Source organism: Cetorhinus maximus, chromosome 21 (assembly GCF_964194155.1).
Source record: "Cetorhinus maximus chromosome 21, sCetMax3.hap1.1, whole genome shotgun sequence".
NCBI classification, from domain to species: Eukaryota; Metazoa; Chordata; class Chondrichthyes; order Lamniformes; family Cetorhinidae; genus Cetorhinus; species Cetorhinus maximus.
In genome coordinates, this window is record NC_135899.1 from 26,175,067 (window position 1) to 26,202,160 (window position 27,094).

A 27,094-nucleotide genomic window follows, 5' to 3' on the forward strand; every position below is an offset into this window, starting at 1 on the left:
TAATATTGAAGCTTACCACTTGTTGCCCCTTTTCAGGATCCTCCTGAAAGGAAGGCAGGGATTTCAGTAGTGCTATTGCAACAAAGGCTGTCATTGGAGCTTTCATGTCTGAATTGAGAATTCCACCCTAAAATAAACAAACCAGAATACCATCAGAGAGTTAAGTAAAATATGTTACACAGTTAATTAGCTTAGGCGCAAAATCACTCTCACATTTGCGCGAAAAAAAATGGTCGCTAGAGGTGAGTTTTTGTTGACGTCTCCTTATGATGGATAATACCAGGGGACTGTGGATAGTTCCCCTCTTTTCGCACCCAATGTGATCTTCTGTCCCAGCCCGACTATTGTTGCCCGTGGGAAATGTTCATTACGTGAACATGATGGAAGATTCAACATGGCAGCCATGTTCACTGTTGCTCCGTGCCTCTGCCCAAGTATGTGTTTGAACTTGATTTGTGTGAATATTTTGATGGTAGGGTATAGGAAACAAGTTAGAATCATCAGTAGTTTACGACTTCTGATCTAAAAATGGGAGAGGGAAGCAGCCAGAATCAATATTATTGAAGCGCTGGAGCCCCAACGAAGCGTCGGCCGCCTAGAAAATAGAAAACTTTGGGCAGGCAGATGACAAACGTCTCCAAACGGCCGTCATCATTCCCTTGCCTGAATGACCTTGAAATCTCAAACGAGTGGGATTTTAACCTAACCCGCCCGCCGGGAAACTCAGCATCGTGCAAAACGCTGGTTTCACAGGCCTTCCAACTGAAGTCGACAGAGGAGCGCTATTGCTTCAGGTCTAAATCCTTCATTCCACCCAATCTAGCGCATTTCTCATGTGAAGTGCTAGGTTATAATTATGCTTCACCGAAGCTAAGGATCCAACAGGGGGCCTGAAAGTAATCAGTTACAACTGATGAGTTTCACATGCTGTTCAGTCACTAAGCGCAGTTTTAACTTTTGACGATAGTGGGTATGGCTTGAGATAGAGCTACCCAGATTACCCTATTTTCCTTCATTTCCCCGTCAAAGGAAGTGAAGAAATGGAGAGACGTCTGACAGCCGATTGGTCCGAAATTGACTGTTTTGTACCATCAGCCAAAGTCAAAATGATTCCCCAGGAGATGGAGGTTTGCTAAGTGGTGCCTGCAGTTGGAGAGACAGTCTCAACTGTCAGACTCTATCAAGAGAATTATTTCAGGCACCAGAGATTTTTCTCCGACCCATCCATCTGCATCCCATTGAAATCATATTCATGTAGACGCTTGGAGTCGGGGTGGGTGGAGGGGGTGTTGGGGTGGGGTGGGGGTTTGGGATTTAAATGAAAAATGAGGATGGGCGGAAAACTAAAGGGAAAGCGGGCTCCATGGATTTTAGCAAGGTTGTAATGACTATTTCAACAACTTGCATTTACAGTGTACATTTAACTCGCACTGGGCTTCGCAAAAAGGTTATCAAGCAAAGTTTCTAGGCTAGATGTGAATGCTGTATAAAACGTAAAACGGGCGAAAATGCCTTGCCGATCCACACCGGTCTACACTCCTCCAGAATTTATTTTTTTCCCCCCGTTAACCTCTCTGGAATCAAACAATCGGCCGGATCTGTTATGCCCGTTTTCCATTTTCGCACAAAATGAGTTTAGACCCCAGTGGATGAGACCGTAGTTCCACTCGGGCATCGGCGCAAGTTACAAGGAGTAGACGGAATCCATTGCAACATCTTACCTCGCGCGACCAACACTTTAGGATAAGTAAAGGAGCTCACCCAAGAACGAAGGAAACGATTGGTAACAAGTAAAGGTAAAGAGCAGAAACAGAAATGCATATTTAACGAATTCTTTGGGTAGAAGGGATAGAAGTTTGTTTTGGGTGGTATCTGATCAGCCGTCCGTTATACAGTCCACCTGATGTCCAGTTCCCTGCACTTAAAATGAGCTGAGTATGGCGCCCGCTGTATAACGGGAAGCTAATGCCGCACTGTCCACTTCACTTTATCACCCAAGACAAACTTGCACCTCCCTCCCCTCCACCGGAAACGCCAAGAAATGCAATGGAGTTAAGAGGATAATCGCCTCAACAGGGAGGGCAGCGCATGCAAAGAGGGCTGAAAATGTGGATTAATGGAAATATTTACACGACCTTCAACCCTCTAAAAGATGAATTAGGATCGTGAAATTCTCCAGTTTCCTTCTGATCGTTCACCAAATACAAGACGGATTTCTGAATGTGTTCTTTTTGAACATCGACTTGATTCCTAACAATCGAGAGTATCTTAACAATATATGCGGTTAACCTGAAGTGTGGGAAAAAAAATACATTGTCAGAAAGATCGGAAATATCCTTGAACCCTACTTTGTTCAATTGTTCTCCCTTGCAATAAAACCTAAAGCCAGAATTTTCAATATTAAACTCGGCCAAGTTACTAAGTGTTAACAGTTTCCGTTCTGGACTTACATTCTTCCGAAAATTATTTTAATATAATGAGATTAATCTGTGTAGAAGATCGCATTAATTAAGGACGACTAGCAGTTCACACCAACCATACTTGGAAAGTTGTTGACGGTCTGAGTATCAAGGAACTGTAAAGCAGTCAAGGATGCTGAAGCCACTAGTATCACTGAACCATTTCTTCGTGATGATTTAATTCATTGGGCAATTAATTTACATTTCCACACGCCATGTTACAATTACAATTTTTTGGACTCATTATTAGCCAAAATTAGGGGTGCATTTTATTACCCAATTTGCAGGTAACCAGGTCAACTTAAGGATGTTACGTCAGGAGTGCGGCAACCATGTGAATAATAGCAAGTCTGTGTTAACACTTATCGTCAAGTAGTGCTGCACTGTTAAAAAAAAGTACTGCGTCAGATGCGATTCAGTCGCAGCATTCTTGTCTCTGTCACAACGTTGTGGGGTCAAGTCGCACTCCAGGACTTGAGCAGAAAACAGCTGGGCTGTTGGAGGTGCCCATCTTTCAGATGAGATGCTAAACTGAAACCATCTCTGTCTAGTTAGGCCACAGCTCGAGGACTGTGTACAGTTCCAGGCTCAGCATCAAAGGCAATATATGATCGTAATAGACAGTGTACAGAGGACTTCATATTGGATGTTGCCAGGAGTAGCGATATTTAGCTACGAGGAAAGATGGACGGGCTGGTGTTGTTTTCATTTTGGAATAGAGGAGGCTGAGAAAAGATTTAATTGAATTATATTCCTTGTCCGGATGGATTGTATACACCGATTTTGAAATAATTTAGGAAATGCATAGTAGAGGCGTTACCACAGATCTTTGGTAATTCGTTGGAAAAGTGTGTAGTGCCCGAAGGCAAACTGATAACTGATGTAATTCCATTATTTAAGAAGAGATGGGGGGGGTGGGGAGGGGGAGAGGAGGGAGAGAAATGCCCAGAGAATTATAGATCAGTGAGCTGCACATCGGTGGAAGGAAAATAATGGCATTACTACAAAATGAGATAATGGAAGAACATGTAGAAAGAATAAACTGACACAGAGACACACATATACACACACGCATACACACACACATATAGTCAGTATGGATTTCAAAAGGGACAAACTTTCTTGAATTTTTTAAGGGGATAACAGGAAGGGCAGATAACTGCTATAGTAGATGTAGTTTATCTGCATTTTCAAAAGGACTTTGATGAGGTGTGTCAGAACAGATTAATGAATAAGGTCAGAGAATGTGCAGGCAGGAGACAAGTGGCAGAATTGCTTGTCAGGTGTCCTCAAGACAAAAAGCATAGGCTGGGAGTAATGGGCCGTTATTCTTAGTGGCAGAAGGTGGGAAGTGGCATTCCACAAGGATCAGTGCTGGGATCACTGCTGTTCACGATTTAAACTAACGCTTTGGACGTTGGAATCAAAAACAGAAGTTTTAAGCTGGTGGAGGTCTCCAAATGGGGAGGGGGTGTGACAGCCAATACTGAAGAAGGCCGAAACAAGTTGCAGAAGGGCAATAGACAAACATAAAAGTGAATAATTGGCAGATAATTGGACAATGAAATTCAAAATAGCTAGATATGACGCAGCACATTTTTGAAGGCAGATTATTACTTATTGCTTGGAAGATGCAAGTCTAGGTGGAGTAGAGGAAAATAGGGATCTGGGAGTGCAAATACACGATCCACTAGAATTGTGCCACAGGTTAGCAAGGGCATAAAAATACTCCAAACACTATGCATTTCTACTAGAGGATTTGATTGAATTTTTCTAGGAGGTGACTAGTTGTGTAGATGAGTGTAGTGTGGTTGATGTAGTCTATATGGACTTCAGTAAGGCTTTTAAGAAGGCCCCACATGGGAGAATGGTCAAGAAGGTAAGAGGCCATGGCAATTTGGAAAATTGGATCCAGAATTAGCTTGGTGGCAGGAGGCGGAGGGTGATGGTCGAAGGTTGTTATTGTGATTGGAAGCCTGTGACGAGTGGTGTACTGCAGGGATCGGTGCTGGAACCCTTGCTCTTTGTAGTGTACATTAATTATTTAGACGTAAATATAGGAGGTATGATCAGTAAGTTCGCAGATGAGGAAGTGTAGTTGAGGTAACTATGAGAGCAGTGGACTTATACTGAATATTGGTTGATGGCCTATTCCCAGAAACTGAGAAACAAAAGTCGAGCAAGAGAAGGAAAGTATCGTAGGTGAGCCATGTGAATGTGAGTGAAGGGTGGAAATTAGAAACAAAGTTGATAAAGTTTTCCAGTTTAGAGCGAGAGCAGGGAAGTGCACTGATACAGTTATCAATGCACTGGAGAAAAAATTAAGGGAGTGGCCTCGAGTAGGACTGGAACAAGATATTTTCTACATATCCCACAAAAGGCAGGCATAGCTGGGACACATGCAGATACCAGTACAACACATTATATTTAGAGAAAGTGAGATGAGTAATAAAAAGGTGAAGGTGTTCAGTGAGAGAACAAGTTAAGCAAGGTCAGCTAAGATGGTGGTCAATGGAAGCTGGTTAAGCCACTACTTAAGGAAGAAACAGAGAGCTCTCAGATTGCCTTGGTAGGTATAAAGCGAGTGGACGTCCATGATGAAGGGGAGATGGCTAGCACTAGGAAATTTGAAACTACTGAAGTTGCAAAAGAGGTCAGCAGAGGCACGGATTTAAGTATAGAGAGACTGGACAACGGGGAAAAAACAGCCATGATAGGGATAAATCAGTTCCGTGGGGAAGGATTAGGTTCAAACGATAGGTTTACCAGGGCGGCCTGTTTGTGGATCTTGGGAAGAAGGTAGGATCGGCCTGTTCGGCGTTGGGGTTTGATGAGGTAGGATGCCGTGTCCAGAAGACATGAGGTCAGTGGCGGTCCCGAAAACAATCCTTGATATTCGCTGTCAGTTGATGGTTGGGGGTGTGGTGGTGCGGAGAGCAGCAGGAGGAAGTGTCAGAGAGTTGGTATTCAGCCTCTGCTAACTAGAGCTTGCAAAAGCATCACCCTTGTCAGCAGGTTTGCTACCAGTATTAGGCTTGAATCTGAAGGGATGGAGTCAAGAAATTCTGAAAGAGGCAGACTAGAGTGAGTGAGGGGAGCAAAGAAATTGATACGGACAATTTCACACTGACAGTTCTCAATCGAAAGATCAAAAGTGAGTAAGAGGCCAGAGGGAGGGGTTTAGGTGGAGGGAGAATACAAGAAATGGATGACGGGGTCTGCTGATCGAGGGGAGAACAGGTGGACAAAATGTTGGGCATGGGCATGGAGGCGAAAGTGACACTAGAGCTCAATGTGATGCCAAGCTCAAAAGCATTGAGGTGCAATGCAAAGGGGAGACAAACGACAAAGGGCAGCTCGGGACAGAGTGGAAGATTATGGTATCATTTCAGATGGAATGAAGGATCAAGGGAAACTACGGAGCAGGACAGCTTTGAGGTAGTTGGTGCTGCTGTCGCGAGAGGTCGAGAGTGTACACGTGGCGGCGGCACACGGCACCGATTGTGGATCACAGGTTGTGGTGAGCACAGCGGTACGGGGAGCGTTGAATGTTTAGGACATACCCGTAATCATGGGTACATCTGGAATGTACAAGCCACAAACAGACAAGACCCTCGAGCACAGACAAGGTCGAGGATGTTCAATATGAACAAGGCTACGATCAGATCGAATCAAACCGAACTCGCAGGACAAAAAACAAGCCGAGTGCAGTCTGAAGAGCAGGAACCTTAATGGAGTGAGAATCTCTTGAGCAACGAGAGAGACATCTGGGAATGTGAACTGGGTTAGTAGAAAATATCCTCACTTTACAAATAGCTAAACAATCAGTCCAAGGATAACAGAACTTGGAAATTCAAGGAGAAACAATTACAGTCGATTAAAAATTAAACAGGGGACATCAGGAGCAGATATAAATAATTAATACACGGTGAGTCGAATGTCGGGTAGCTCTGACCTTCTAATAAATGTTGCACTGCCTGAAGAATTCTCTAAAGCCTATCAGTGAAGCATCAAACTGTGTTTCTGCAATCATCAATTTCTGACACTGCTCGGGATTCACACCCCGAAATCACAACAAGGGGTGTTTTGGAGAACTGATTAACATGATCACCTAAGGCAAGCAAGAACTGAATTCCTATTGCCCCTTTCATCAACTTACGACATCGCAAAGTGCTTCACGAGGAATGACGTAGCTTTGAAGTGTGGTGACTTGTAATATAGGAATCATTGTAGCCAATTTTCACGCAGTAAGATCCCATAAAGAGTGTTGATAACAAAATCACCTGTTTTAGTGATGTTAGCTGAGGAAAAAGATATTGGCCAGGACAAAAGGAGGAACTCCTTTGCTTGATTTGAAATGAGATAGTTTACACAAGTGCAAACGAGGTGTCAGCTTAGCATCTCCTCAAAAGATGACACATTCGACAGTGCATCGTTTCCTTGGTACTGCCTCTCCGAGAATGCAGGGCTCCTTCAGTACCGGCCCTCTAACTGTGCAGTTCTCTATTAGCGCTGCCCTTTCAACAGTGCAGCACTGCCCCTCGGTTCAGTGTCATAGAGAAAAAGTTAGAAGCTATTGTTAAAGATACTATAGCAGGGCACTTGGTAAAATTCTGGGTAATCAGAGTCAGCATGGTTTTGTGAAAGGGATATCATGTTAAACCAATTAATTGGAGTTTTTTTTAAAAGAAGTAGCATATGCTGTGGTTAAAGGGGAACCGGTGGATGTCCTGCATTTAAATTTCCAGAAGGTTTTTCACCATGTCAAATGTTATTCTGAAAAATAAAAGCCCATGGTGTAGGGGATAACATATTGGCGTGGATAGGAGATTGGCTAGCTAAGCAGGCACTCACCAAAACTCCTTAGACAGCACCATCCAAACCACTACCATCTAGAAGAACAAGGGCAGCAGATACTTGGGAACACCTCCAGCTGCAAATTTCCTTCCAAGCCATTCTGACTTGGAAATATATCGCTGTTCCTTCACTGTCACTGGGTTAAAATCCTGAAACTCCCTCCCTAACAGCACTGTGGATGTGCCTAAACCACATGGACAGCAGCAGTTCAAGAAGGCAGCTCACCACCACCTTCTCAAGGGCAATTATGGGTGGGCAATAAATGCTGGCCAAACCAGAAATGCCCACATCCCATGAATGAATTAAAAAAACAAGAAATAGAGGGTAGACATAAATGGGTCTTTTCTGGTTTATGAGATGTAACGAGTGGTTTGCCACAGGGATCAGTGCAAGGGCCTCAACCTTTACAATGTACATGAATGACTTGGATGAAGGGACCAAAGGTATGGTTGCTAAATTTGCTGATGACACAAAGAGAGATAGGATAGTAAACTGTGAAGAGGACATAAGGAGGCTACAAAGGGATACAGATGGGAAAAGACCTGGCAAATAGAGTATAATGTGGGAAAGTGGGAAATTGCCCATTTTGGTAGGAAAATGATAAAGAAGCACATTATCTAAATGGTAAGAGATTGCAGAACTCTGAGATGCAGAGGGATCTAGGTGTCCTAATTCATGAATTGCATAAGGCTAATATGCAGGTAGAGCAAGTAATTAGAAAAGCTAATATAATGTTATCATTTATTGCAAAGGAGATTGGATGCAAAAGTAGGGAGGTTATGCTTCAGTTGTAGAGGGCACTAGTGAGACCACATCTGGTGTATTGTGTACAGTATTGGTCACTTTATTTAAGGAAATATGTAAATGCGTTGGAAGCAGTTCAGAGAAACTTTACCAAACTAATATCTGGAATGGGTGGGTTGCCTTATGAGGAAAGGTTGGACAGGCTAGGCTTGTATCCACTGGAGCTTAGAAGAATAATAAGTGACATGATTGAAACACATAAGATCCCTAGGGGTCTTAACAGGGTCGATGTGGAGAGGATGTTTCCTCTTGTGGACGAATCTAATACTAGGAGCCAATGTTTAAAAATAAGGGCTCGCCCATTTAAGACTAGGATGAGGAGAAATATTTTCTTTCAGTGGGTTGTGAGTCTTTGAACTCTCTTCCTGAAAAGGCGGTGGAAGCAGAGTCTTTGAATATTTTTAAGGCAGAGCTAGATAGATTCTTGATTAACAAGGGGGCGAAAAGTTACCGCGAGTAGGCAGGAACGTGGGGTTGAGATTCAGATCACCCATGATCTTAGTGAATGGAGGAGCAGGCTCGAGGGACCAAGTGGTCTACTCCTGCTCCTAATTCATATGTTCGTATGTTCCATCCCAAGAAGTTAAATGAAGCAATTGCAGGAATTTCAATATTGGCTTCCTATATTGGTTGATACTTTAAATTCCACAACTGCTCATTTTTTCCACAAAGGTTAGAGCCGTTCGACTAAGAAGCACCCTCTGAACGGATATGGAAAATCTCAGATACTGGAGTCCAATGTCTGAGCTGAAGGTTGCTTGATGGTGAAGCACAAGTGAATGGGAAAGCATTAAAAAATGGCGCGAAAAACAATACAAACTCACCATCTGCTGCTGGAGTAGTGGTCGAATCCTCCGTATGATCCATCAGGACTTTGATGTTCCACTATCCTTTTGTACCCTGCAAAGAAAAACGCAAAGTTGGACAAACACGCACAATCTTTATTACTGCGATTAACTCCCACAATATTTTTGCTGCCTATTTTCATACTATCGTTTGCAACACCATTTTATTCTGCAGAAAGTATGGTAATAGAGAAGTTTTTATTCTCTCGTAATGATGGTTAGAAGGAAGTGCCAGGGCCTGAGACAACTGGGGTGAGCTCTGGGACATTGATGGATTTTCTAGGTTGAACAGGCTTCACAGATGACCTGCCCAGGATTTCCAGTGGGACTTGAACCTAGAGGCTCAGAGTCGAGAGTGCAACCAACGGAACTACGGCCGACACGTTAATTCAACCGATATTGCTTGATTACGACTTTCAGCGACTGTCCTGGCCAGTCAACAATCTCCTTCATATGTGTTTTAAGGCATGATAAAATACTGGTTGACAAGACCCAGATTGGTAAACCTCGCCCTATATAATTACTGGAAGCACAATTAATGCAGCAAAAACTAAGCAGACTTTATGTCTGCTTCATTAGTGGGAACGACGATTTGTAAAGAGGTTGCTCAGGCTAATAATATGGTAGTATATACATCAAACGGCTACTTTAATTGGCTTTTGAGCCCAAGTCAATTTCCAGGAAAAAGGTTCTCACTGGCTTGTCCTCAGTTGGAGTCTTGTGGCCATTTCTGCACGCCATACTTTGGGAAGGTGGTCACAGCCTTGCAAAGGCTGCAGAGGAGATTTACAAGAATAGCATTAGAGCTGGAAGGCTTCAGGTAGATGGAGAGATTCGAGTAACGGAGATTGTTCTCTTTAGAGCAGAAGGTTTGTGGCTGTTCAAATTCATAAAATTTTGGATAACCTAATAAGGGAAAAAGTGTTTCCAGAGACTGGAGGGCTGCTAACCAGAGGACACCGATTTAAGACATTGGCAAAAGAACAAGAGAGAAGATGAGGAAGAAAATTATGCGGCAAGGTATTCTGACCTGGAGGGTGCGAGAAGCAGAATAAATAGGAAATTTCAAAGTGGATTCGGTAAATACTTGAACTAAAGTATTTTGCAGGGCTGTGAGACAAAAACAGGGAAGCGGGACTGATGGATATTTCTTTCAAAGAGCTGGAACAAGCAGCTTTGATTGACCTCCTTCTTCGTTGTGTCATTCAGTGATTTTATAATTTCATATAATTTTGTACATATACAAGGGTATCCCTTGTACCGATTCTTGCTAACATTTAAGAAATGTTTCCAGGCGATGTCTAGTGGGGTACCGCAGGGATGAGTGCTTGGGCCTCAGCTATTCACAATATATATCAATGATTTAGATGAGGGAACCAAATGTAATATTTCCAAGGTTTCTGACGGTACGAAACTTGGTGGGAATGTGAGCAGTGAGGAGGGTGCTAAGAGGCTTTAAGGCGATTTAGACAAGTTGAGCGAGTGGGCAAATATATGGCAGGTGCAGTATAACATGGGTAAATTTTCTGTTTTTGGTATGAAAAACAGAATGTCAGAATATTATTTAAATAGTGATAGATTGGGAAATGTTGATATACAAAGGGACCTGGGTGTCCTTGTGCACCAATCACTGAAAGCAAGCATGCAAGTGCAGCAAGCAGTTAAGAAGGCAAATGGTATGTTGGCCTTCAGTGTGAGAGAACTTGAGTACAGGAGCAAGGATGTCTTATTGCAGTTGTACAGGGCCTTGGTGAGACCACACCTGAAGTATTGTGAGCAGTTTTGGTCTCCTTACCTAAGAAAGGATACACTTGCCATAGAGGGAGTACAGTGAATATTCACCAGACTGATTTCTGGGATGGCAGGATTGTTTTATGATGAGAGATTGGGCTGTCTAGGCCTGTATTCACTGGAGTTTAGAAGAATGAGAGGTGTTCTCATTGAAACGTATAAAATTCTGACAGGGCTGGACAGACTAGATGCAGGGATGATATTTCCTCTGGGTGGTTTTGGGGGGGCGGGGGGGCGGGGGGGGCGGGAGGGGGGGGGTCTAGAACAAGGGATCACGGTCTCAGGGTACGGGGTAGGCCATTTAGGACTGAGATGAGGAGAAACTTCTTCACTCAGAGGGTGGCGAACCTGTGCAATTCTCTACCACAGAAGGCTGTGAATGTATTTAAGAAGCAAATAGATAGATTTCTAGACTCTAAAGGCGCCAATGGGTATGGGGAGAGAGCAGGAGTGCGGCGTTGAGATAGAAGATCAGCCATGATCATAATGAATGGCGGAGCAGGCTCGAAGGGCCGAATGACCTACTCCTGCTCCTATTTTCTATGTTTCTGTGCTTCAATGCATCTGAATAACTGCTATGCATATTTCACCTGCTCTAATATGCTCGATCGCTTCATCTTTTCTTTCCGCTTTTAGGCAAAGCCATTGGTCGCTTTTGTCTAGGTAATTAACAGCAAATACGGTTGGTGCCAATCGAGATGTTGTTTGCTCGGTGCACCCTGATGGTAATTGAATGAGCCGATCAACTCCTTCCGGCGAAAGGCAATTTTGCACAGTTTCCCCCAACACTTCACCTAAAAAGATACACATGAAAAGTAAAGGAACGGAATGGGAATGGGTCATTAAAATTCAAGGGAAAGAAGTACTCTGTCCGACAATTAGGAATCGTTCAAAGAATCGATTCGACAAATAATTCAGATTGGTCACAATTCCAGATGTCAACAACTACCACCACAGAATACGAATGGCAGTTTATTCTGAAACAAGTCAAACTGAACATCGTGCCCTATCCTTTGCCATTCGCTTTAAATAGAGCAACGACACAACCACAGACATATTGCTGCCCTGTGCGACTCTCATATTGCAAAGCGCATGGAGTAAAATGACGCTTTGCTGTGAAATTACATTGGCTTTTGATTGATGTCCATCTAAACTCAGGCAATAGCAGCAACATGAATGAGGTTTTCAGTTTGGATGTGCATGGACTGCATTCCCATTGTGATGGAACTTCTGCCACAAATAAAAATCTCTCTCGGCTCTCTTGCAGCCACGGGCCAGAGACAGCACCCTCTCGGATTGGTAACTGAGCTTTTCTTTGAATCTGATGACAAACTCTGAGGGATTAAATTTCCTCTGAGTCATTTTAACTGGTGGACACGTTGGGGACGGGAGAGTGAGGCTTGAGGCCTTGAACCCTGAACGGCATCAATCCCATTTTAAGCTGTTTGAACGCAGGCTCCTGTGTGGCCATGTCTGCCAGGGTTGCATACGCCCTCACGGAATCTTGCAATGTTGGGGGTGCTCCCTCACTATCTAGCCACTGCTGCAAAATAATATCCCTCCAGAATGAGTTGACATTCCCTGGTGTACGTTGCAGAATTAAAGAATCAAAGAATTTTTGCAGCACAGAGGACATTTGGCCGGTTGAGGCCATAACGATCCTGTTGGAGAAAAACTAAGCTAGTCTCACTCCTCCACCCTTGCCCGGTAGCCCTGCATTTTTCCGCTCGCCAGGGCTTATCCAATTCTCCACCATTCTTTGAGGCAGTGAATTCCAGAACGCTTGCTGCACAAAAATGTCCTTTTTTCTCATGTTAACTTTGGTTCTTTTGTAAATCACCTTAATTCTTTATTACTTGTTCCTTCCGCGAATGGAAACGGTTCCTCTCTTTATTCTATGGGTCTCCGCTCTGTCGAGAACCCTCATGCTTTTGAACACCTCTATCAAATTTAATCTCAATTTTCACATTTCTGAGAGCAATCCTACCTTTTCCAATCTAACCACGTAGCTGAAGCCCCGTATCGCTGGAGGCATTTTCGTACATCTTGTAGCCACCCACTCTAAAGCCTTTACATCTCACCAAGCCTAGTTTCTATTTGGCCTAGTTGAGCGGGGAAGACTGGAAATTCTCAGAAGACATATGGAAAACCACACTTCCGTCTACAATAGAATCTCCCACACTTCTGTGCAGAGCAATCGGGGAAATGTAATATGCTGGCATTTTATTTGAAATTGGTAATGCAGGTAGCATATGGAAAGCATAGCTCAGTGTCTATTGGATGTAGAAGGAAGTTGATAACTGAGGTGGCACCTTTTATTCCTCCACCAGCAATTTTTAAGTTCATTTTATTTTAGCTCTTCTGGCCATTGCCTGGCACAAATTTATGTGGCATAAGTGTTACTTGCCACTTATCAACCCAAGCCTGAATGTTGCTCACGTCATGCTACCTATGGACACGGATGGCTTCAGTATCTGAGGAGTTCTGAAAGGCAGATGAAAACATGTTTCACTAGAAAACCTCCCCACTTCTCACTTTATGATTGAGGGAAGGTCACTGATCAAGCAGCTTTGATCAAGCAGCCGTCCTTACCTGGTCTAGCCTACATGTGACTCCAGACCCACAGCAATATGGTTATCTCTTAACTGCCCTCTGAAATAGCCTAGCAAGTCACTCGATTGTATCAAACTGCTACGAAGTCTGTAAGGAATGAAACCGGACGGAACACTCAGCATTGGCTTATGCACGGAAACAACAACGGCAAACTCAGCCTTGTCGACCCTGCAAAGTCCTCCTTACTAACATTTGGGGTCTACTTCAAAAACTGGGATAGCTGCCCTCACAGACTGGTCAAGCAATAGCGTGACATAGTCATACCCACGGAACCATATGTTACAGATAATGCCCCAGACACCACCATCACCATCCCTGGGTATATCCTGCCCCACCGGCAGGGCAGGCCAACGGAGGTGGAGGCACAGTGGTATACAGTCGGGAGGGTGTTGTCCTGGGAGTCCTCAATATCGACTCTGGACCCCATGAAGTTTCATGTCATCAGATCAAACATGGGTAAGGAAACCTTCTGCTGATTATCACGTAACGCCCTCCCTCAGCTGATGAACCAGTGCCCATCCATGTTGAACATCAATTGGAGGAAGCACTGAGAGTGGCAAGGGTGCATAATGTACTCTGGGTGGGGAACATCAATGTCTATCAGCAAGAGTGGCTCGGTAGCACCACTACGTACTGAGCTGGCCAAGTCCTAAATGACATAGCTGCTAGACTGGGTCTGTGGCAGGCGGTGAGGGAACCAACAAGAGGGAAAAACATACTTGACCTCATCCTCACCAACCTGCCTGCCAGATATGCATCTGTCCATGACAGCATCGGTAGGAGTGACCACTGCACAGTTGTTGTGGATAAAAAGTTACGCCTCCACACTGAGGATACCCTCCATCGTGTTGTGTGGCACTACCACCGTGCTGAATGGGATAGATTTCGAACAGATTTAGCAACTCAAGACTGAGCAGCCATGAGGCGCTGTGGGCCACCAGCAGCAGCATAATTGCATTCGAACGCAACCTGTAACCTCATGGCCCAGCTATCCCCCACTCTTCCACTACCATCAAGCCAGGGGATCAACCCAGGTTCAATGAAAAGTGCAGGAGAGCATGCGAGGAGCAGCATCAGGCATACCTAAAAATGAGGTGTCAAAATGGCGAAGCCACAATTCAGGATTACCCACGGGCCAAACAGTGTAAGCAGCATGCAGTAGACAGAGATATGTGATCCCACAACCAACAGATCAGATCTAAGTTCTGCAGTCCTGCCACACCCAGCCGTGAATGGTAGTGGACAACTAAACAACTCAATGGAGGAGGAGGCTGCACAAATATCCCCATCCTCAATGATGGGGGAGCCCAGCACATCAGTGCAAAGGATAAGGCTGAAGCATTGGCAACAATCTTCAACCAGAAGTGCCGAGTTGATGATCCAACTCGGCCGCCTCTGGAGGTCCCCAGCATCACAGATGCCAGTCTTCAGCCAATTCGATTCACTCCCAGTGATATCAAGAAACGGCTGGAGGCACTGGATACTGCAAAGGCTATGGGCCCTGACAATATTCCAGCAATAATATAGAAGACTTGTGCTCCAGAAATTGCCACGTCTGTAGTCAAGCTGTGCCAGTACAGACACAACACTGGCATCTACCCGGCTATGTGGAAAATTGCCTAGGTATGTCCTGCCCACAAAAAGCAGGACAAGTCTAATCCGGCCAATTACCACCCCATCAGTCTACTCTCCATCATCAGTAAAGTGTTGGAAGGGGCCATCAACAGTGCTATCAAGCGGGTAACCAGAACCTGGTTACCGACGTCCATTTTAGGTTCCACCAGGACCTCTCAGCTCCTGACCTCATTACAGCCCTGGTTCAAACATGGACAAAAGAACTGAACTCCCGAGGTGAGGTGACAGTGACTGCCCTTGATATCAAGGCAGCATTTGACCGACTATGACATGAAGGTGCCCTAGCAAAACTGGAGTCAATGAGAATCAAGGGGAAAAGTCTCCACTGGTTGGAGTCATACCTAGCACAACGGAGGATGGTTGTGGTTATTGGAGGTCAATCACTTCAGTTCCAGGGCATCAATGTAGGAGTTCCTCAGGGCATTGTTCTAGGCCCAACCACCTTCAGATGCTTCATCAATGACCTTCCTTCCATCACAAGCCCGGAGTTTGATGGAATACTCTCCTCTTGCCTGGATGAGTGCAGTTCCAACAATACTCAAGAAGCTTGACGCCATCCAAGACAAAACAGCTCACTTGACTGGCACCCCTTCCACAAATATTCACTCCCTCCAACACCGACGAACAGTGGCAGCAGTGTCTACCATTTACAAGATACGCTACTGGAACTCAGCAAGGTTCCTTAGACAACGCATTCCAAACCTACGATCCTAACCATCTAGAAGGATGAGAAGCAGCGGATGCATGGGAACACCACCACTTGGAAGTTCCCCTCCAAGCCACTCACCATCCTGACTTGGAAATGTATCACCATTTCTTCATTGTTGCTGGGTCAAAATTCTGTAATTCCTTCCCTAACAGCACTGTGGATGTACTTACACCACATGGTTCAACAAAGCAGCTCACCACCACCTTCTCAAGTGCAATTGGGAATGACCAATAAATGGTGGCTTGGCCATCAACCCCCAAATGCTATGAATGAATAAAAAACATGCTGAAGATGGTTTGGCCTTTTGAACTCCTGAAGTGAATTCTTTGACCTGATATGATTAACTTCTTATAAGCGATGTTCCTTTGCGCCTGGTGTGATTCCACAATGGAGAGATTTCTCTTCGTTCCCATTGACTTTAGTTTTGCTATAGCCCCTTAATGCCACACTCGGTCAAATGCTGCATTAATGTCAGGGCACTTACTCTCATCAATACAAGGGTTCTGCACACACATCAGAACAAGAAGTGTTACATTTCAGTTTGATATCCATAATCTAATGCCTATTTTCTCACAGTAAAATATTAACTCTAACAGAAAAATAAAGCTGATAATAGGATTCAGGGTTGAGAGAAGCTTTCTGTATGTATCGATATACTAAACTATGCTCCAGGTCTATTATAAACATTTTATTGTTCTGTTACATCAAGCGCAGAGAGAATCTTCCCCCAAATGGAACCTATGCCTTTAAGTGACCCAAGAGTGAACTTCTGTAACACACTCCATTGACAGATGTGAATAATAAAAGGAGTCAATCGCCAAGTTATGAGTCAACAATTGATGATTAATTATTGATTGGAGCATAACATCAACTGATGTTGATGCCTATTTTTGAGTAAATAACAGCTGCAATTAAGAAGCAAAGATTAAAGGAAAATGGTTCAATTTTCATTGATAAACACAGGGAAACCTCACAAATGATAACTGATCTGAGTTCCACCTTCAATAGCAAAGTAGTGGTTACCTCTTGCACGAATATAAAGGTAGGACTTGGTGTCCGGGACCATGTTGGAAGGGATTTCTTCAAATATTTCAAAGGAGCTCTTCACTAATAAAAAATGAAAAACTTCATGAAGATGTATTGCAAGCAATGGCCCTTAATGTACGTGACCTATCTCTAATATCTATTAACTGTCTGTGAATTAATTAAACGAATGCAGTATAACATAACCAATCATTCCACTCTCTAGGAATATGCATTTCTCTTCCGTTAGACGTAAAATTAGTTTCTGAATTCAATCCAATACTTGCCACGTGGATCAATGGAAATGCTTCGACCTTCTGTCTTCAGAACGCCTTCTGCCTGTATCAAAAAGCCCAAGGTGTATAATTATATGCGAGAAACTATTTATGATGCAGAAAATTGTGAGTCATTGAAACACAACTACACTGAAGCAAGCATTTTTTGGGTTGAGTATTTTTTCATAAATTATTTTCATAATTTGCATCTCATACTGCAGGTTTTAAGGGCGAAGAAGACTGAAAATTGAATGAGTGTTTTGTATTTCATCTTTGCTATTGTTTTAGATATGGGTGGTCACCTATTCTTCAAACTTCCAAAGAACATGAACATTAATCAGTTAATTAAGAGAGACAATTTTGCATTATCACTCATTTGATGCTTCACCGCGCAACCAATTCCATTGGCATTAACAAGGCTAGACAATGGTTGTGTTCCCTCACCGTGTCCAATTTCACCCCATTATCTATTTTTTAATTAGATGGTACGATTTTCTAAAATACACTCTAAGGAGCAGAATATGTTACATTGTGTATGAAGAAAATACGTTCTGAAAGACCTGCTATATTAATGAAAAACGTTTTCCAGTTAAGTTCAATTTGAGCTGCCACCTACAGTTAAAAAAAAGTTTCTTAAATCACAATGGAGTGAACATGAATGCAATGCATGCTTTTTCTCTCCAGTAGATGCGACAAAACCTGCTGAGTATTTCCAAAATTTTCTGTTTCAATTTAATATTTTTAAAATCATTAGCATTTTGCTTTTTGTTTAATATTTAGATGTTATTGTTTTGGTACTTGAAGTGCTCTTTATGACCTAATAAATTGAAGCTGCAATGCATTGTGGGTCAAACTTTCACTTATCCAAACTCCCAATAGCCTTTTCTTTCATAGAATGCAAGAGTTGCTGGCATGCCAGTGCGTTGCCCGTAAGAAGGGAGGGTGTGTCATCTTCTCGAATACAATCATTTCAGAAGGCGGTTAAGAGTCAGCCACATTTCTGTGGTTTGGAATGACAGATGGGTCAGATGGGCAAGGAAGGCAAATTTCACTCCCCAAAGGGCATAGCTGAACAATTTGGCTTTTGCGATCATCTGATTGTTGCATGGTTATCAATACTGATGCCAGCTTTTTTATTTCGAAGACCACTTAATTGATTGAATTTAAATTCCCTAGCTATGGAGGTAGCATTTGACCTCATGCTCCAAGGTCATTAATCTACATCTGCTGGATTACTATTCCAGCAATATGACTGCTATGCTACTTATCCCCTTAAATATGTAACCGTTTAATGTACTTTGAGTCAAGAAAACAGAGACTGAGCAAAAATAACCTCAGTTCGAATACAACCAGGAACGCGTTTGTCTTGTTTGGGATAACTTTTAATCTAACTCTGCGGGCAGGAAACCCACGGGATCAGATGAAGTGTTGGAACTGCATCCTGCGCTATATTGCTGTTCACTATTTCAATGCAGTTTAAAATCCAGTGGTCTGAACCCAGCCGTCAGCTGAGTGCCCGAGAGTTAGGTTAGAGTTGTCCGAAAACTCACTCCGTGCCGCAGTCTGCAACTACATTTTCTAATGCGGCTGAGCTAAGCCTCGTGCTTGAAGACATGATGCGGCAATTTACAATAGAAAATGTTGTGAGAAAAGTATGACGATAAATTAAGAAAACAATGCATGAAGTAAGTATTTCGCACTCTAAAGAGGATTCTTAATGATAAATAGCTATATTCTAGAGAGAGAAAAAATGATGTCTTAATGATTTCCACTCACCAGCACATTCAGTTTTCCTGTAACGGCGTCACTTACTATTACATCACCATTGCCGTAGGCAATTACAGTGATTGGAATAACGCCAATGGTTAGTGGGACAACAGAGAAGTATATGGGGTAGGCCGATTTTGCTCCAACAGTCACAGTCCTTTCATGCTTCTTGCCTGTGGCAGGACTACAAAGCTTATCCACAGGCTTCATAAATACATTCACCTGGTTGTAATACAGAAGGTGTGTGTTAACATGGGTGACAAGTGAAACGAAATCAATTCATGCATTTTGTAAGCAAGCAGCTACATGTGACAGAATTTACACTGATGCAGAGGAACAAAGAACCAATCGGTCCTCAGACCATTTTTCTTCGGAGAACCTTTTCGGACTGATAACTCTGAATGTCATTGCTACTTCCTTAATTTAAATGAAAGTTAAGACGATTGAGTTCACATCTCACGCAAACCTGACAGTTAGTTTTATTCAACATGGATGATTTCTTTTTTCCATTTTTGCCGTTCTCTTTAGCACTGCGAACCGATTCGTTAAAGTTGTTTCCTCATATTTGCAACACTACCTGTTCGGTTGGCAAACGGTTACATTGATATTGGAACCCTGAATGCAAAAGGCTGAATTTGCACTATTATGAGGGAATTGCATTACGGCTCTGACGCTATCTGCTAATGTATTTCTCTTGCGCCTTGAATGGCCTCCTGTCACCCCAAAGTGTCTTACAGCCAATAAAGTACTGTTGAAGTGTAAGCACTGTGGTCATTTGGGAAATCAGCACCCAGTTTGTGGGCAACCGACTCCCACAGCAGTAAGGAGACAAAAACTGATTTTTTTTTTAGTGATGTTCCTTAAGGGATAAATAATGATGAGATCGCCTTCGCTCTTCTTCACAGCAATGCCATGGGATCGTTAGCACCCACCTAGGAGGGCAGGTAGGGTCTTGGTTTAACACAGGATCCTAAATTAAGCACATATACTGCAATCCCTGTTAGCAGCTCACCATCCTCCCGCCTGAGGGAATGTTAACAAAATGGCTGGGCATCAACCGATGGGATCAAATCGGTAACCCGCTTCACAACCTCTCAAGTGTCATTAATTAAATCAGGCCGGTCGTAAAGCAAACGTCCATATGATATCGAGACTTCCTTATGGGCCATTAAAAACATGCCGGCAATGATTAACGTCCAACGAATGCAGACAAAAATCTAGACGACAACATTTAGAAGTAGTGCAAAATTGTACTGCGTTACATTTGGGTGAAAGTTAGAGAACGCTATGATGAAAGTTGCATTTGGCAAATAAGTCATTTTTTTGGTGAAGTATCCCTTTACACCCAGATAGTTCTGGAAGATGGGTAACTGTTTTTTCTGGCTATGACACCCCATCCGGAAAGTGTCAATGTGCCCTAGGTTTCTATGCAAATGTGAGCTTGAACCAGAGGCGCCAAGTAGATACCAATTGAGTCATCGAGTTCCAGTTTGCAGAAACATTCATAAGAACATAAGAACAGGAATAGACTATTCGTCCCTTCGAGCTTGCTCCGTCATTCAATAAGATCAAGGCTGATCTTGTGTTTCGATTTCTACATTCCTATCTAACCCGGGTAATCTTTTATTCCCTTGCCTAACAAGAATCTATCTACCTCTGCCTTAAAAAAATATTCAATGACCCCGCCCCCACCACCTTCTGAGGCAGAGAAAAAAATTCTCCTCACCTCTGTCCTAAAAGGGCGACCCCTAAATTTAAAATAGCCCCCCCCCCCCCACCCCACCCTAGTTCTGGACTAACCCGCAAGAGGAAACATCCTTTCGACGTCCACCATGTCAAGGCTGTTCAGGATCTGGCATACGTCAATCAAATCACCCATCACTCTTGTAAACTCCGGCGGAAACAAGCCCAGCCAGTTCAACCTTTCCTCATAAGAGAACCCACTCATTCGAGGTGTCAATCTAGTAAACCTCCTCTGAACCGCCTCCAATGCATCTACATCCTTCTTGGTGGGGAGAAGAAAGAATGTGTCGCCCAGGAAGATGTCAGTTATCTGTTTGGCAGGGGCGGACAGGTTGGTGCTCTTGGAGGCAAAAATGAGGGCTTGCTTAGAAAGTCTCAAGCTTGGAAAGGTGTGTGAGAGCGCTGGAAAAGCTCAAGAACTAGGTGTTCTTACCAGAATCGACCAGACCGCGCGCCTATTTGCTTGGTTCAAAACGAACTCTGGAAAGCCAAACCATTAGGGATGTCGTGACCCCGGAGAGAAAGGGTTCGCAAAAGTGTGCCTTTCTAGGATAATCAAACTGTTGCTGGAGAGGACTCCTGAACTCCCTCATGTTATAAACCAACTTCTACTCTACCTGAAAAAGCGTTGTCTTGGAATTTACAGCTACGATGCAGGCCATATATATGGGGAAGAACTGCTGAAGAGTTTTGGGAGACTTAGCTTCGTTGTATCAATTTTTTAAAGTGAAATTTATCATTTCTATTGAAGCATCATTCGCCTGTTAAGATGTGTTTGAATTATGTTTATTTCAGTTTGATTGTTTCAGTAGAAGTTTTAACAAGTGAAATTGCGTCCATTGGTTCTTTCCATTGGGGTCACCTGGGAATTCGTTTCTTTTTATTTCCTCAGTCTCCACAGGATCGCAACAGCACAATAATAAAAAAAACCTCCATTTCAGCTGAATTTCGTGCTATGTGTTAGTTCCAAAATCACAAAGCTGAAATGCATCTTCAATGGGGTACAAATAGCTGCCAAGTATGTATGTTTCCTTATCTTCCTCCACATTAAAAAGTATGAAAAGGAATATAGGTGGGCTGTACAACATCTGGCGGATCGCATACTGCTTGTTTCCATCCTGGCTACCGTTCCTTTTTAGCCCAGTCTGAAAGGCTTACCGGTAAGTGGTCAGCCAGGGTTCAGTTGGCAGCACTCTTGCTTCAGAGTCAGAGGATTGTGTACTCAAGTCCCACTCCAGGGACTTGACCATAGAATCCAGGCTGACTCTTTAGCACTGTGCTGCACTGTCAGAGATGACGCCTTTGGGGTGAGACATAAAACTGAGCTTCGGCCTTGGACATAAAAGATCCCGCGGCACTTTTTGAAGAAGGATGATACGAAGCTTGGGAGTGTTGTGAACTGCGAAGAGGACGGTGTGGAACTTCAAGAGGACATAGACAAGTTGGTGGAGTGGCCGATAGGCGACAGATGAAGTTCAATGCAGAGAAGTGTGAGGTGATGCATTTTGGTAGGAGGAACATGGACAGGCAATGTAAAATAAGGGATGAAATTTTGAAGAGGGTGCAGGAACAGAAAGACTTGGGTTTCTATGTGCATAAATCATTGAAGTTGGCAGGGCAGGTGGAGGGAGCAGTTGATAAAGCATATAATATCCTGGGTTTTATTAATAGGGGCATAGAGTACAAGAGCAAGGAGGTTATGCCGAATTTATATAAGACACTCGTTAGAACTCAGCTGGAATATTGTGTACAGTTCTGAGCACCACATTATAAAAAGGATGTGAACACACTGGAGAGAGTGTTGAAGAGGTTTACAAGAATGGTTCCAGGGTTGAGAAATGTAAGCTATGAGGGTTAATTGGAGGGGTTGGAGCTGTTCTCCTTGGAGAGAAGAAGGCTAAGACGAGGTTTAATAGAGATGTTCAAAATCATGACGAACTGGACAGAGTAGATAGAGAGAAGCTGTTTCCGCTCGTAAAAGGATCAAGAACGAGAGGGCACAGGTTTAAAGTGATTTGCAAAAGAAGCAAATGTGACGCGAGAAAAAAACATTTTCACACAACAGTGGTTCGGGCCTGGAATGGACTGTCTGGAAGTGTGGTGGAGGCAGATTCAATCGAGGCATTCAATAGGCCATTAGATGATTATTTGAATAGAAACAATGTGCAGGAGTATGGGGGAAAGGCGGGGTCATAATGCTCATTTGGAAAGCCGGTGCAGACATGATGGGTTGAAAGGCCTCCTTCTGTGCCGTTAACATTCAGTGATTCTGCGAAGAGAAAGGGGAGATATCCAAGTTGGCGTCGCCAATACCTATCCCCCAATCACAATCACCAAAGACGGATTTGGTGATTATTATTTTGCTATCGGCGGAGTTTGCAATACACAAATTGACTTTTCCTACAAAATTCAACAATGTCTACAGCACAAAACTACTTTAATGGTTGTCAATGCGCTTTAGGAGGGCCAGAGACTGTAAAGGGCACAATATAAATGCAAGACTTTTTAAAGAAAGTTTGTTAAGTCTAATAGGCTGTTCAGCCACATATTATGACCCTATTACAATCCAAATTAGAACGTTTGGTTGTCGAATCATATATTTTAAGTAGAAAAAGATAGATATTAATTTAAATATACTTTCCCAAGTCGCCTAAACAAAATCCCTTAAAAGCCACAAACTATCAAGCAGAAAAATGGAGGTAGTGGGTCACACACCAGTATTACACACCACCAGATTGTCGAATCTTTTACTTCAGTTGAATTAATCAAACGAACAGCCAATTCATTGTCCACTGTTTTGGGCTCAGTAGTAAAAGTAATATTTCGTCCCAAGTTCCTGTGCACCGTGCACAGGGTTACCCGAATCTACCTACCAGATTGCTACACACAAAATACAGCTAATACCTTCTCCCATACCAGTCTTCGTTTCTTTAAAAAATATATATTTCATTTGCTTTACACCTTCAAAACATTAGAATTGAATTCAATGTTGATGCATACATAATTGTCAATGCTTGTACGGGAAATCATATTGAAATCATGCATTTGTTACTTGTATCATATTTTGTGCTTGTAATCAGCGGACTTCAACCAGAGTTTTGCACATTTGTGTAGTCAGAGACATGGCTAGGAATTGTTGCTCATTTATGTGCTTTGACTGCAAATATTACGGTATTATGGAACGTATTTCAGCTTTGCAAACCAATTATCTCATCCATCCATTATGTATTTACCTGTAGGAACAGGTCATTAATGCGAGCAACTCACTTAATTTCAGATCTTACCTTAAGTTCTTCATGGTGGTAATTGTACAATATTGCTCTCACTTCCAGTTGTTCATTTCTTTTGACTGAATATGGCAACCGCAAATATATAAAAAAAGTCTTGAAAACTTTCATCTTCTTAGGCTCGGCAACACAAAAACCTTACGGTAAAAGTAATAATTTGTATGCGTATTTTGGTGATAGATTATATCATATCGCAGGATTATAAAAAGATTTTCCAAATATTACAAACCTCCTAAGCAAGCACTGCTTGGAATTTTTGATTCGGGAAGAATCTTGATGAATTTAATTAATATTTCAATTTTAGTTTTGCCCTTGAAAGTTTTGATGCAATGTGAAAAATTTTAGCGGGAATATTTCAAAATGTGCCTTTGATATTAACTCACAATTGCATGAGTCTGTATATGCACAAACTGGATTTGATAGTGTTCAACCTCACAAGGAAAAATAGTGCAGATAGAATGGCGCAGGGTATAAAGTGAGTCACCATTATCTGTTTCATCCTACCGCCGAGGATAATTACCACCTCAAAACGTAATTTATCATGTTTCTTCACAGGTATGTAATATAGGTATACAGTCTTCCCCATGAATAAATGATTGATAAAATAAGTTATGCCGTTGTTGCAGAAACGGAGAGGAATTGGACAAAGTTCTCATTATAATAAGAGTGAGCAACGTAATTTAATGCCATTATCATCTCTCAGACTGATGTCAGTCCAGGAACAAAAATCACCTTTACTCTGAAACATGCCAACCGCCTGAACTTCCCACGTTGTGATGGAATCGGGGATGCGAACTTGAAACCTAGAATCAATAAGAATATAGATAACAATTGAGTATATGAAATTGACACCTTCCTCTTTGAAAGCTATCACTCATCGTAAAAAAAAAGCATGCTTTCCCCTTCAAAGTCCTTGAACATGTTGGCTCCTCCAAACCCATGCATCGTTTTGAAACTCCTTCCAACCAGGTTTATCCCAAACCTGCAACAGTACTGAAACGTCTCTTGTCAAAGATGCAAACGGTTTTGAATCCGTTCTGAGTGCGAGAAATATAAACTACCCCAGTTCGTCCTTTTCAATCTGTCAGTAACTTTTGACAGGCTTCATCACACTATCCAATTGACACTATAATCTCCTTATTGTTATCTATTTAATCGACGCCATAGTATCAGATACAGTGGCTTCTCTTCCAACTCCCACACGGTTACTTCTGCTGTCGCCCAAGGATCTAACCGAGCCCCGCTACCATTTGTCATCCACGTGCTGCCCCTTGGTGACATCATCCATAAACAGGGCATCAGCCCCACATTTAAGCTGACGACCTCAGCACAACCTTTCTCAGACCCTTCACTGTCTCTAACTTTTCACACCGCTTGGCCAATTTCCAGCGCTGGATGAGCAGAAATGCCTTCCAATTAAAGGTTGAAAAGTCAGACCCCTTTGTCTTCAGCCGCGCACCCCATCATTCTCACTAGCAACAGCCTCAGACAGAATCAGACTGTTCAGAACCGTAGTATCGTAAGTGACTCCGAGTTGAACTTTCAACCATGTAATTGTTCCATCGCTTACAGTCTGCTCCCACCTTCATTATATTTCCTGACTCCATCCCTGTCTACCCTGATCAGCTGCTGAAACCTTCCGCCATGCCTTTGTGGCCTCTGGTCCTGATTACTCCAATGCAGCCCTATCCCTGTCCTAAATTGCATTGAATCCCATTCGCTGACCCATACCATGTCCTGGTTAAGCAACACCTCAATTTTAAAATTCACATTCTTTTATTAGGATTCCTTCCTGTCTCTGTAAACTCCCTCAGCCCCACAATCCTCCGAGATACCTGCACTCTTCTAATTCCGGCCTTTCGAGCATCCCCAAATTTTAATTGCTACATTGGTGGTCTGAATATTGGTTGTCTGTACCCTAAACTCTAGGATCCCTCCCCGAACCCCTCCGCCTCCCCCTGACTTTCCCCCTTTCAGATTTTCCTTAAAATCTAGACATTTGACCAAGATTTTGGTCATCCGCCTTAAAATGTCCCTGTGTGGCTCCATGTCGAGTTAACTTTGTAATGCTCCCGTGAAGCCACTTGGGGCGTTTAATTGCTTTAAATCCATTAGAGAAATGTGATAAGTGGTTGAAATTATTGATTAAGGGCGTTAAAATCGCTAAGTGGCGATGCGTGCTTTTTGCTATCGAAATCCTTACAATGCAACATTAGATTTAAGCAGAGTTATATACCATCTCGGAAGAAATTGCTGCGGCCTATTTTTGAATCTTGAATAAAACATAGCGCTGATACTTAAGTGGTTTTAGTTTTGCTTCCCTTAAAATAAAGCATAGAAGAAGAAATTGCCATCAGCGTGAAGATGGGAACGAAATATTCCACACTTTCTGATGAAGGCGATTTTCTGAATTTACAGGCATCAACAACATGGGTGCACATGCAATGCAAATACAGTAAACCAAATGGCATGACCGTGATTTAGACCCGAGTGGCCAACATTGCATAGAGTGATGGAACCCCATTATTATTTTGAGCTCCTGTGACATATACACAAATTATATTGTGATATTCAACTTAAGGTGTTTTCAGTGGAATTGTAACAAATTGCCGTATTGTCCCTTTACACCGAATATACCGGCTTTGATTCTCTTCGTTTCTTTCCGCGAGCAAGCAGTTGGGGAGATAATCCCAACTGAATGTCTGTGCCTACTAAGGAATTTCTGTTTTCCTTGCCACCGTGGATAACGTAAATTTTCCACATCATATTCCATGTTCTTGCCCACTCACATAGCCTGTCTGAATCCTCTTTGCATCCTCCTTACAACTCACATTCGCACTTAGTTTTGTGCTATCGGTAAACCTGGAAACATTACATTTGGTCCCCATTCCATATCATTGATATAGATTGTGAATCGCTGCGCCCCAAAAGCTAATCCTTATGGCACCCCACTAGTCACAGCCTGCCAACCTGAGAATGACCCATTTATTCCTACTCTCCGTTTTCTGTCCGTTAACCACACCTCAATCCATGACAATATATTATCCCCATTCCCATGTGCTCCCATTTTGTTTACTGACCTCTTGTTTGGGACTTTATCCACCACGGGGGTCGTGAATCCCGGGAATGGCCACTTACCTGCCTGAAGTGCATTTAATAACATCGGGTTTCTCCCATGAAACTGACGAAGTTCCCCACCAGTTCTCCGACCAGTGAGCGAGACCTCATCACCAACATTAAATCTAGCGCCAAATATTAAAACTTAAACCCATTGCCTTCATTTGAT

The 27,094-nt window shown here is 42.9% G+C and overlaps 1 protein-coding gene across 2 annotated transcripts in view; it reads right to left on the bottom strand.

The window, feature by feature from the left end:
* The window catches only part of LOC144695785 (complement C4-like), a 96,522-nt gene that overhangs the window by 28,488 nt on the left and 40,940 nt on the right, over nt 1-27,094 (bottom strand). For both annotated transcript variants that reach the window (XM_078566768.1, XM_078566767.1), the window contains exons 19-27: nt 24,541-24,611; nt 23,806-23,945; nt 18,788-19,000; nt 17,024-17,075; nt 16,737-16,820; nt 11,347-11,550; nt 8,945-9,020; nt 2,136-2,289; nt 17-127 (exon numbers count right to left, since the gene is read on the bottom strand). In XM_078566768.1, coding sequence (XP_078422894.1) covers nt 17-127; nt 2,136-2,289; nt 8,945-9,020; nt 11,347-11,550; nt 16,737-16,820; nt 17,024-17,075; nt 18,788-19,000; nt 23,806-23,945; nt 24,541-24,611 — 1,105 coding nt within the window. The remainder of the gene's footprint in view (nt 1-16; nt 128-2,135; nt 2,290-8,944; nt 9,021-11,346; nt 11,551-16,736; nt 16,821-17,023; nt 17,076-18,787; nt 19,001-23,805; nt 23,946-24,540; nt 24,612-27,094) is intronic.